This window comes from Pelodiscus sinensis, chromosome 32 (assembly GCF_052426305.1).
Source record: "Pelodiscus sinensis isolate ZL-2025 chromosome 32, ASM5242630v1, whole genome shotgun sequence".
In the NCBI taxonomy this organism is placed as follows: domain Eukaryota; kingdom Metazoa; phylum Chordata; order Testudines; family Trionychidae; genus Pelodiscus; species Pelodiscus sinensis.
Genome location: NC_143083.1, coordinates 8,919,075 through 8,930,734, shown reverse-complemented (window position 1 = coordinate 8,930,734; position 11,660 = coordinate 8,919,075). Strand labels below are relative to the sequence as shown.

Below are 11,660 nucleotides of genomic sequence, written 5' to 3'. Positions count from 1 at the left end.
CCAAGGAAGTTAAATGGGGTGGCCAAGCGCACAGAAAATCTATGGTCAAGGCAAGAATTGAAGCTGGCCCTCCTGAGTCTCAGGCCAGTTCCCACCACAGCTCTGCCTTGTCTTGTCAGGCTTGAGATTGCTAATCCGAGGGGATGCCTGGTCTTGCGACTTTCCTTAGGGCCCGTTGGAACCAGGCTGTTGCCAGCATGATCGTGTGGAGAAGGGCTCAAGGACATGCTGATGGCAAGTTATATTGGTGTAAAGCTGCTGCAGATATCCTGTCACTCGTGCACATGCAAATCTGGCCTCTTGGGTCAGTGTGGCACACGCTTACCAGGAGTCACAGTGCGGCGTGCAGGGGCTGGAGTGTCACTTGACTAATTCTCTCCCTTTTGGCTTAGGGCAGAGCAGCCGGCGCTGTGTTGCGTGAGGGTTGGTGGAATTTGGCTGAGGACTAGACAGCAGGAATCGTGGGTGTTGCAAAGAACAGGACAAATCCACTGGTGACTGACATGGGGTAGAGTTTTACCACAGGGGACAGATTCTCACTCACATGGCTCCTAATCTGGGGGTGCAGTTAGAGCAATCCACCCTTCTCTAAGTTAGGTGCCCTGGGAAACCGATGCCCTGGGAAACAGAGCAGCCATACTCTAGGGCTATGTCTACACTGCAGGCTTCTTGCACGAGAACTGTTTCGTGCAAGAGTTCTTGTGCAAAAATTCTTGCACAAGAGTGCGTCCACACTGCCATGTGCTTTTGCGCAAGAGCGTCCATGGCAGTGTGGACGCTGTCTTGCACAAGAAAGCTCTGGTGGCCATTTTAGTCATAGGGCTTTCTTGCGCAAGAAACCCCTGTTGCCTGTCCACACTGCTTTCTTGTGGATGAGCTCTTGCGCAAGAGGGCTTATTCCTCGTGGGGAGAGGAATAACTCTTGCACAAGAAGCCCTGTTTTCCGATGCTTTACTGTAAATGTACTTGTGCAAGAACACGTGTGCAGTGTAGACGCTCCGCAAGTTTTTGCACAAGAACAGCTGAAGACGTAGCCTAGGAGCATGTAAAGAGCTTTACTCTGACAGGGAGTTGGCTTGTGCAGGGGTATTGCCAGGAGCCCTTCTGCTTCTACCTTGCAGCTGCTTTATGCTGCCATAGCACAGTGATGCAGCATCACGTCCATGGTAGCAGCGGTGAAGCATCACTCCTCCGCCTAACTTTGCATCCATGAGTTGGGTAGAACAAGTGCAATTTACGCTCTAAGGGTGGGACCTGGTGGGACGTAGTGGGGGTGGTGGTCACGCTTGTCGCCACGGTGCTCACTTTGTTGTTGTCTCTGGGGGAGGCAGGTAGGGAATGACCCAGGCTGGCCTGACCCCGAGCGAGGTGGAGGATTGTCAGGTGACGTGTTGCCCAGGACTCTGAACAAAGGAGGCGGCCCGGGGGGGCTGTGAGCAGTTGCTAGGGGTGTGTTAGTTTTCCGCTGGCTGAGGGAGAAGGGAGCCTCGCTGGCCTGGGTGGGGGCAGGAGCCCAGAGCTGGGGGGCCAGGCCCCCCTTTCTGCAAGATGGATGGTACTGAATGCTCCTAGTTAGTTCCCATAACAACAAATCGGGGCTACGCTGTGTCCCTGTGAACTCTGCCTGCCAGCTGAGAGCGAGGCCTGGCTGCAGGAGTGGGGTGCAGGGCCTGGTGACTCCCCCACACTCCATCACACCCTGCAGCCACAGACTGAGCGCTGGTCTGGCCCCATGTCACGCAAAGCTCTCCCCTTGGAGTGGATGGTAGGTTCAGCAAGGAGGGAGGGAGCGATCTGGACCAAGATGCTGTGGGGGGGGGGGGGGGGGGGGGGAGCAAATCTGGCTCTGGACTGCTTGTGCCAGGATAAAAAAAAAACCCCAAGGAGCTGAATTAGCCATTCCTCGCAGGGGCTGCTGGGAGTGGGAGGGGCCTGGGCTCTATATAAACCCTTGGCAGCTGGCTGAAGGAGAGTTGAGAGGAAAAGCAGCCTCAGAAAAGGGCAGGGAGCCAGACCATCACCTGGGGGAAAGGGGCTGAGTCTGGGGAAAGCTGGGCACAGGCTGGGCTGCCTGTGGGGGGAACTCGCCTGAGAAGTGAGGGAACTTCCAGGGAAAGGGGACTCATTCGGGGCGTGGGTGGGACGCTGGAGGCTGAGGCAGCCTCTTCGCAGGACCCTCAGAGCGTAGCGACACAAGATTCTTTTGAAATCGAAAGAACTCCTGAAATAACCGTTCTGAAAGGAGCGTGGTTCCCCGAGGAAAGCGGGAGAACCGACTTGCGAATATATTTCCAAATAACGGGCTTGGTAGTGTGGACGTGCCGCTTATTTTGAAATAAGGGGGGTTATTTCCAAGTAATTCCCTGGTGTAGACCAGGGCTAATGTTCCCTCCGGTGTCCTCCAGACCCCTTCTGGGAGTGGTCAGGACCCCAGGGGGCTGGGTGGCAGTTGGAGTGTAGCTGGAAGACCAGCTCCCCTTGGTCCCAGCAGGGTCCCAGGCCCCCCATCTGCCTCCGGCTCCCCCTGACAGGGACTTAGCCTCTCGCTGCTCCAGCTCCCCATCTCCAGCGCGAGAGGCGGGGCCGGGGACTGAGGCGCTCGGGTACTACGGGCTCTGTCTCTGTGATGGAGGCGGCCTGGGGTGTGGAGCAGGATGGGCCCATGGCCATATGGGGTTGCTCTGGCTCTCCCCCAGCCCTGCCCGCCCCCGGCTGAAGGGGGGGAGGCTCTCACTGCTGCCCCCTCTCTGCCATCTGCAGCTGAGGGGGGCAGCGGATTTGTAGGAGGGGCTGTGATGGGGGAGGGCAGTGGGGTGTAAAATGAAGGGCATCTGGGGGGGGGGGTTGGGTTGGCGGTGGCAGCTGAAACAATTTGTGGGAGGGCTGGGAACTCTGTTGAAACGGGTGGGGAGGAGGAGGCTAGAAACGTTGCCGACTCCTGAAGGTGGGGTGACTTTTAGAGAGTGCTGCTCTTAGAGTTGCCAGATGGTTTAGCAAAAAATACTGAACCCCCCCCCCGCCCCCAAAAAAAACCAAAAAACAAACCTCCGGGAAAAAATTCTGTTGAGGGGAAAAAAAGGGGGAGAACAAAGTTGTTAAGCCAAAAAAAAAAAGGGGGGGGGGGCTGTGCCTTTAAATGGCCCCAAGCTCCTCAGTCTCCTGTCCCCGCCAGACGCGGCAGGGGAAAATTGTTCTTGCCAGGCGTCTGTTCAAGAGAAACAGGAAATACCCGACATTTCACGTCTGATATTTTTCTGGTTTTTTTTACCCAAGGGGACCCGAATAATGAACAGTCCCGGCAAAAACCGGACCCCTGGCAGTCCTATATTGGAAATTTTGCCCTCAATCAAAATGGCCACCGTCGCACCTTAATAGGCCTGAAGCCAGAGGCTGCCCTCAGCGGGACGGCCCTAGAGCCCTGTAGCCTTGGTAGAGAGAAGGGGGGCTGAGCCCGGTCCCCATGGCGACCGTCTGCCCAGCGTGTCAATGGGCGCGAAGCCGGGCAAGGTGGATGGGCTCTCCCACGGCCTCCAGTGGGGCCGCAGCCAGCTGCCCTCAGGGGAGACGGCACCTTCCTCGGAGCGCGAGGCTCTGGCGGGAGGAAAGGAGACTGCGGCGGCCCAGAGAACGGCCCTGCAGGCAGCAGGGAGGGTGCTTGTGTTGAGGAACGAGGGGAAGAAACTGAATGTGGGGGAGCCCGAAACAGACTAAGAGGTGCTGGGGACAGACTGAGCAAAGGGGAGGAAACTTTGTGAGCACGGGGAGGGAGGGCGATGCAAATGGGGCAGCTGCCTGCTCTGTCTAGCCAGGCAGGGGAGAGGGCAGCGCCCCAGGCCAAGGGGAGAAGAGGGGGGCGGCTGAGAGGTAGGCATTTCAGGGTGATTCGGCCATCTGGGCAGCTGAGTTTTGGGCCACGCTTAGTCCAACAAGTCTCCTCTGCTTTGGAAATCAGCCACCCGCCGGCTGAGCGCTCAGAGCTGAGCAAGAGGAGAATGTGACAATGGTTCCGGTGCCCACCCCCGTGCGGCGAGAGTGCTGCTAATCCAGCGCTGCTCTGTGATCATGGCTGTCAGTGCCCCGGGTTCACGCCATGATGTCCCGGCGGGGGGAGGCGGGCCCTAGCTCTTAGCTGGGATACTGTGGCTTTGGGAGTTTATGGTGCAGGGGGCAGAGAAGGGAAGTTGTTGATCTGGCTGCCTGGGCCAAATCCCAGAACATTCTAAAAATTAATAATCTCCTCGAATTTGCATAGTTATTTTATCCATGTCCCGTCCTATACTGGTGCTGGGGAGTTGCTGGCTCCCAGGTCAGTGGATTGCTGCACAGCCACGTTTGCAGCCAAGGACGAGGATGCTAGCGCCTAGGAGCCTGGAGGTGGGAGCCGACTACTGGCCCGTCCATCCACTACAGTGGACTAGCCAGCAATTTCTGTACCGTTACCGGTTAGGCAAACTCCGACAGGTGAGGCGAGGGCACTGGGTGCTAGTGCAGAGAGAGAATTCGTTAGCTGGCTTCCTGTGCATTGCGATTAACTAGCACCAACGGCCTTAGCTTGGAAGAGAGATGGGAAAACAAAGCCGTCCATTTATTGGCTATTGCAATTTCACCCGGGTGCCTCACGTTTGAAGTGCAGCCCACGAGGGCCAGAGTAAAACCCAGTCTCCGAGTACAGGGGTAGGGTGAGGTCTCTGCTTTGGTTGGGCTGAGCACGGAAGCTGGCCCGCTAGTCCTCTTTGCAGTCCTGCGGCTCGTAGTGTTGCAGAACTTTCAATATATCCGGCTCCTCTGTCTCCAGCAGCTCTCCTTCCAGGGAAACTAAGGATTGCACAAGCCACGTTACAGGTGGGTTCTGCAACAAAAACTCCGTCACTTCATCCAAGGCCTCCCAAGCTTTGGCCACCTTCCCCCGGCTCTGGTTCAGCACGCTGCTGGACAGATCCTGGACAGAGTTGGCCGAGGAGAAGTAGCCATGCAGCTCCGCCATGTTCTCGTACACATGCCGCATCTTTTCCTGGAGATGCACAGGAAGGTCTTTGACGTTGTCCAGGAGGTTCAGGTACGTCGCTTGCAGCTGCTGCGTCAGGCTGCGGGACATCTCCAAGGTTTTGGACTCCACCTGCCAGGAGAGCACAAAGGAAGGGTGAGTGAGGTGAGGTTTGCCTGAAGGCAGCAGTCCGGGTTTCTAGGGAAGATACCTCTAGATGTGCCGAGCCGCTGTCCCTGCTGCTGCTGACGGAGGAGCGGTGGTCCTTGCTGCTGCTGACGGAGGAGCGGTGGTCCTTGCTGCTGCTGGCGGTGGGGCCGTGGTCCTTGCTGCTGCTGGCGGTAGGGTAGTGGTCCTTGCTGCTGCTGGCTCTGGAGATGCTCTCCCTGCTGCCGATTGGCCCCCAAGTCCCTTCCTGCTTCTGGTTCCACTGTTTCCACATGCTGCGCAGCTTCTCCTGGCTGCCCTGAAGCTGCCCCTTCTGCTGGATGTGTTCGATCTGCAGGGTGGAAAAAACACGGAGTCAGGAATCCCGTCAGCCTGCTCCGGGCTGGGCACAATGATCCGAGCAAGAGCAGCGAGGGAGGCTTGGATGGGAGGTGGCGAGTGTCCCCGATAACCGGGCTCTGGCCGGGTCCCAGGCAGGACAGTTTGCAGGCCGAGGAGAGGGCTGGGCGCGTTCGTACCAGGTCGATCGTCTGGTGGAGCTGAGAGAGGTTCTCGTGGGTGTTCTGCCGGGTCAGTCTCAGCTTATTCAGAATGAGCATGAAGGCCCGGTTCCGCAGGCTGGTGGACAGGGACCCCAGGCGCACCAGGCAACCCTTCTTGTGGTGCTCCACAGCAGAGGCATCCAGCCCTTTCATTGTGAGTGCAGCTGGAGAGAGAGACAGACCGCGTCAAGGAGGCAGGGACCACGGCCCAGAGCAGGGTTCTTTATAGGCTGAGCTCTTGGGCAGCCACCCCAAAGAGATTCCAGTGCCGCCCAGCTGATTAGCAGAGTGCCCACAGTACCCACAGCTGGCAGTGCACGTTTCTGCTGGTGGTGCGCATGCGCGCATGCACATAAAATGTATTCCTCACGAGCATGGAAAAATTACATAGGCACCTTTGAGGCACCGGGCCAAAGTGCTGAAACTTTGCACCTTGGAGGGCCTGGGTCTATACAACAGCCCACGAGTTCAATAGGGAGCCTCCTCTAACTCCAAGGGACGGCTTAATGAGTGCCTTGGGGTAGCATGTCCAGGGACCGCCCGCTGCAGGTAGAAGGGGTGACTTCTAGTGCCGGGGGGTGGGACGTTTTGTGGGGGGCGAAGGGAGATTGGGGGGGCTCGGTCCTTTTATGGCCCCCCGAGAAGAGCAGCACTTCTCACCGAGCTCCTTCTCCGTCACAGGCAGATAACGATTCATCAGCTCTTCCGACTTGTCCAGGGCTTTGTCCACGCTGCGCAGGAAGAGCTGGCCCACTTTGGAGCTCATGAGGCTGCGGAGGCTGCTGGTCATGGCTGCTCGGGCACCGGCCGCCCTGGAGGGGCGGCTCGGCTCCTTGGCGTAGGCCACTGCAGCTACCGCCATGTCGTCTGTCCCTTCGGATGGCAGGGGCTCCGAGGTCTCTGTCACCACCTGCAAGCAAAAGGAGCTCGGGTCAGGGGCTCCTGGCAGTGACTCAGGGGAGGGAGCAGGCAGTGGATTAGAAGAACAAGTTGCCCAGCTAGTCCTTGAGAGGTCTTCACAGCAAGACACTAACCACCATCCTCCTGGGCGGGGGGGGCTCTCTGTCTGTCATCCCCTGACTGAGCAGTGGAAGCTTCCTTCCAAGTATATCCTGGGCCGGTGAGGAAGGATGGCCCAGTGGTCAGGGCACCCACTGACTGAATTCCCTGCTCTGCCACTAACTCCCTGGTGTAACCTCGGTCATGTCACTTATCCTGTCTGCCACCAATCCCCGTCTGCACAAAGGGGCAGGATCCCTGTGGCAGGAGGGACTCAGAGCGGAGGGTAAAGGAGGCCACGTGAGGACCAGAGCGGCAGGTATCGCGCAGCGCTTCAGCGTGACCAGTGTTGCTTGGCAGCCTCAGGGATCCCCCACGCTGGGCTGGGTTCATCTCTGTGCGAGATGCTCGTCCCCAGGAGACTACACAGGTGGAAATGGTTACCTGCTTGGGTGGCTGCTGAGGGCCTTTGCCCAGCCCGTTGCTCGGGGTCTTTGCGGCTGGCACAGCTGTGGGGACAGACAGCAGGGGGGATCATGAGCAGTTGTGGGGCACAGGGCGAACAGGAGGGATCGGGCTCAGGCTGCGGGGTGTCCGTGAAGATGGAGTTCTTCAGTGCTTGAAATGCTGATCAGTCCAGCTGCTTGGAGCTTTCCGCTCCCCCGGCTCAGAGTGCGCCCAGCGGATGGGCCAGCATCAGAGAGGGGAGCCCCAGGGAGGAGACGGGAGCTGGGGTTTGATGTCCTGGGGCAAGACAGCTGCGTTCCAGCTCTGCCCCTGCCTCCCCAGCCTGTGCCCTCTGCTGCGTCGCACGGTGCTGCTAGGAAGCTGCCAGCGGGAGTCCAAATTCCCTGCTAGTGTAACTCACGCAGCGAGCGTGGGTCAGTCTCCCGCAGTGGCACGTAGCCTGCTCACAGCGAGAGAGCAGAACAAGGGAGCTCTACAGCCGAGGCTGGGAGCCAGCTGGCTTTATGGCTCAAGCTCCAGAGGTCCCAGGTTCAAATCTACCTGGTGGCGGTTACACAGGCTTTGGAATTCCTGCTACCCAAACAGCTGCTCCTGCATTTGCGACTGAGACCTATACTACCAGAGTGTGCAAGGGGGGAGGGGCTGTACCCCCACTTCCTGGCTCAGTCAGTACAAGCAAAAGCAGCCTTGCTGCACGGCCACGCTGGCTGTCCCAAGTCGGCAGCTAGGGCTGCAGTGCTCAGGGCAGCTAGTTGGATGCGCTCTCGCCAAGCTGGGTCCCTGCCACAGCCCTAGAGCACCAGGCCAGAGTGGAAACTGGCCTCCTACATGGCCAGCAGGGACACTGATTCCTGGGAGCAAGAACACAGACTGCAGGGAAAGGATCAAACCCCACCAGCATCTCCCCGAGGGTCCCCCCTTCTCCCAGGCTCTGGCCGCAGCCCCACGACTCACTCTCAAATTCATGTTCCAGCTGGGCAGGCCTGGCAGCAGCAGCACCAGGCTCCGGTTTGGTCTCTGGCACCTTGCACGTGGCTTCCAGGCAGGAGCTGCTGTCGTGGCTGGGGACATCAGGCGCCAGGTCGTAAATGGAGGAGACCAAGGGCATGCTGACCATCCTGTCCACTGCAAACTAACCGCAGAGAAGAGCCAGGCCGGGGGTAAGGAAAACGGGACTCCCCGGGGCTGGATTGCACCTGCTCCCATCCCAACCCAAGCCAGGGGGCACGGCGCTGGGCGACTGGCTTTCTGAGCCAGAGCGCTGCAGGGAGCGAGCGAACGGAGCTTCACCGTATTAGGGGTTTGCAGCGAGTGTTCCTTCCCCTGGCCCTGAACCCTCCCTCCCCCCCAGTGCCCGTGTGGCGCTGCCCAGGACGTCCCTCCCCTCTGTACCTCATTGTCCAGCGAAGCCGTTCTCAGTGTGGGGTCGGAGGACACGCCCTGCGGTCCTTTTTCCGCAGCTGGCGCAGCGACTTCTGGGGTGGCTGATGGGACAGAATGAGGGAGATGGGGCAGGTCAGGGAACACGTTGCCCAGGCAGATTAGCTAGACAGCAGAACAGGCGCCTAGTGCGCTTGACGCTGTACATCCACTCAGGGAGACAGTCCCTACCCCCTGGGGGCTTCCAGGCTATGGACCAGACAGCAGGAGTAGCCCCTTCCTCCTCCCCATTTTACAGATGGGCAAACTGAGGCAGACAGCGAGTTAAAAGGCCTACCACACTCCCCTGGTTGCAGGCCAGTGCCTCGACCACACACACAGCCTGCCTGGTGTTTGGACCGGCTTCCTAGGGATGAGTGGGTGTGACATGGTGAGGTGGGGACCGGGGAAGGCTGGCTCTCTACAACGGTGCCTACTGCAGCATTGCTCTGCCGGCCTAACGCCAGCGTGTAAACCCGGCCTTCACCCATGGACGGGGCTTTCCCCTAAGGACGCCACCTCCCCGCACGAAGGGCGCTATGGGAGCGGGGGTGGCCTTTCAGCAGCACAGCGACATGGGCAGCTGGGCGGGCCAGGAGCGCGGGGTTTTCACAGTGCTGCAGGCGTCGGCCTCGCTTTTAATAGCAACCCAACCAAAGTGACCCCCCCACCCTGCACGTGCCGGGCAAGAGCTGCCGTTCTTAGAGGGACGGCTGCATCTGCTCCCGCTCTTCCCGGCCCTCCGGTGGGCCTGGCCCTGGGGCACAGGTGGGCCAGGGGATGTTTCAGCCCCTGTAGGGGAAAGGTGGCTGAGGCAGGTGGAAGGGGTCGGCCTTCGGGGGCAACCACGCAGGGCAGCACGTCCCCAGGAAGCAGCCCAAGTGGGACACAGCCCCCTGGCTGCCCGCTCTTGTGTGTGCCTGCTGCTAAGGGGGGAAGTTGTTAACTGATGGCAGAAAATGCTCTTGGCCACATGCGTGGGACAGGGCGACGTGGCAGCGTCTCATCGGGGAGGAGAGGGAGATCAGCGGGAGCGGAGAGGGCAGAGCGTGAGGGGCCGGACGTCTGGGTGCCATGGACCTTCACGTGCTCCCTCGAGTGGCGAGAAGGGCGACGTGGCGGCAGGTGCCCGCCTGGAGCCCGGTCGCGCCCAGCCTCTTGGTAAGCACCTTGCCTGAGTGCTAGTGCTGCCCTGGCACTGTCCTTTCTACTCACCCTCTGCCATGGCCTCTGCTCATCCGGCGGGGGGGCTGGAAAGGCCTGGTCCAGGCCCCCGCCCGGCCCTGGGGCTGCCCTGCTCAGGTAGCTGGGCCCTCTCGGAATCCGCCCGCCCCAGGCAGCTGCTTGCCCCACACGGCTGCGTCATTGTGACATGTGGTGACATCACAATGCCCTGGCCTGGCTGCTGTAGCCTCGCCTGGGCCTTTCAGGGCTGGGTTGGAAGCCACAGACGGAGCCTTTGCTGCCCACCTCGGCAGGCCTAGGGGCGAGATACCTGCTGCTGCTAAGCACAGGGCGCGACCAATGCAGGGGAAGGGGCTCTAGCGCAGCAGCCTTCCTACAGGACGCTAGAAACAGGGCAGGTTGGCAAAACAGGCCAAGAATCGCCTTCATACCTAGGCAGCTCACCACTGAAATAAATACAAGAACGCCTCCCCCAGCCAGCCCAGTGGCTGGAGCGCTCAGCTGGGGGCTAGGAGACTCGGCTTCTAGGCCTTGCACCTCGCCAGCCCATATTCTCCCCCATAGGAGTCAGCCTCCCACCCTGGCCCTACAAACCGTTGTTTGGAACGGCTCCCACAGGAGGGGCATGGAAGGCTCTTTCTCCCCTCTCCCGGGTTGGGATGCCTGCCCCAGTCTCTGGCCACGTGGCTGCCCTAGAACTTGCAGTGCTTTGCCCTCCAGCTGGGCGTTGCGGCGATGATCAGACTCAAACGGGGAGGCGGCTGCAGGGTGCATCACGACTCCAAACGTGCACGGAGACCCGCCCCCTCTCCGTGCAGATCATGCATCGTGCAAAAGCGGTTTTGCCCGATGCCAGCTTATACCCACATCGACCAGTAAAGTGTAGGGGGCCCCTCGTCATTGTTACACACTGAGACGAACAGGGACACTCCACTGTGACTGGACCATTCTGGTCTGTATAGAGCATGGGTTCCCAAACTGGGGTGTGAAGAAATTCCAGGGCGGGGGGGCATGAGATGACCCAGCCCTCCCCCCCCACAATTAAGATTTGCCGCCCTGCCTAGTTCCTTTTTTTTTTGCTCAAGTTTTTTTTTTTTTTTGGGGGGGGGGGGGAGGGTTTTTCAAAAAAATCAGAAGGGGGGGGCATGATGCTGAAAAGTTTGGGAATCACTGGTATAGAGCGAGTTATCCCCATGCTCAGGTTTGCCTGTTGTATGGGGCTCCCTCCTCACCAGCCACCCAGCCTGCTTCTCAGCTGAGGTATAAGCCCTGGTCGCCCTCAGCCAAGCGTGCTCACTGAATGAGCAAAAAGGGGGAAGAAGAGAGCTACGGTATGAAACTTACCTCAGGTACGGGTAGTGCTTAAGGCTGTGGAAAACCACGAGACTGCTGTAGCCGGTGGAATGGTGCAACAGCTCTTGCCAAAAAAAAAAAAATGTGGGCAAGTTTGGAGCTCGAGATGCGCCCTGAGAAACAGGACGTATGGAGCTGTGAATGCAGCCAGCGCTGCCATCGCTTTCAGGAGCACCTTGTTTGGCCACCTTGCACACGCCTTCTTTGTTGGAGGTGGTTTTTGCACCAGAGACCGCGCTGTCCAGCTGGAGAGAGACAGCTGGGCTGTGTGTGGAATAAGCTCACTCCTATTTTAATCCTCTGAGCACGTGTGAATTGTCACTTGCCGCACACATGGACTAGCACAGGCCAGTGAGAGTGGGTTGCCAGCTGACAATGCCAGCAGCGGTGTCTAGTGACAACCACCAAGCTACAGCTGGCCAGCAGCGTGGTCCCCTGCCTCCTTATTCCAGGGCAGCCTTTGCTTTAGCAGCAGTGACTCCTGTGCTTCCCTATGCCCACTGGCTTTTTCCTGAGCAGGGAAAGAAATGGCCACGCCCAAC

The 11,660-nt window shown here is 59.2% G+C and overlaps 1 protein-coding gene across 1 annotated transcript; it reads right to left on the bottom strand.

The window, feature by feature from the left end:
• Positions 1 to 4,552: 4,552 nt before the first annotated feature.
• Positions 4,553 to 9,930, bottom strand: LOC102446714 (uncharacterized). Its single transcript, XM_075903040.2, has 8 exons — positions 9,796 to 9,930; positions 8,554 to 8,645; positions 8,116 to 8,293; positions 7,138 to 7,202; positions 6,355 to 6,604; positions 5,671 to 5,858; positions 5,196 to 5,483; positions 4,553 to 5,116 (listed from the first exon to the last, which is right to left on the bottom strand). The coding sequence occupies exons 1-8, from the start codon at positions 9,803 to 9,805 to the stop codon at positions 4,724 to 4,726; spliced, it is 1,464 nt and encodes a 487-aa protein (XP_075759155.2). The 5' UTR covers positions 9,806 to 9,930; the 3' UTR covers positions 4,553 to 4,723.
• Between the last annotated feature and the right edge of the window lie 1,730 nt (positions 9,931 to 11,660).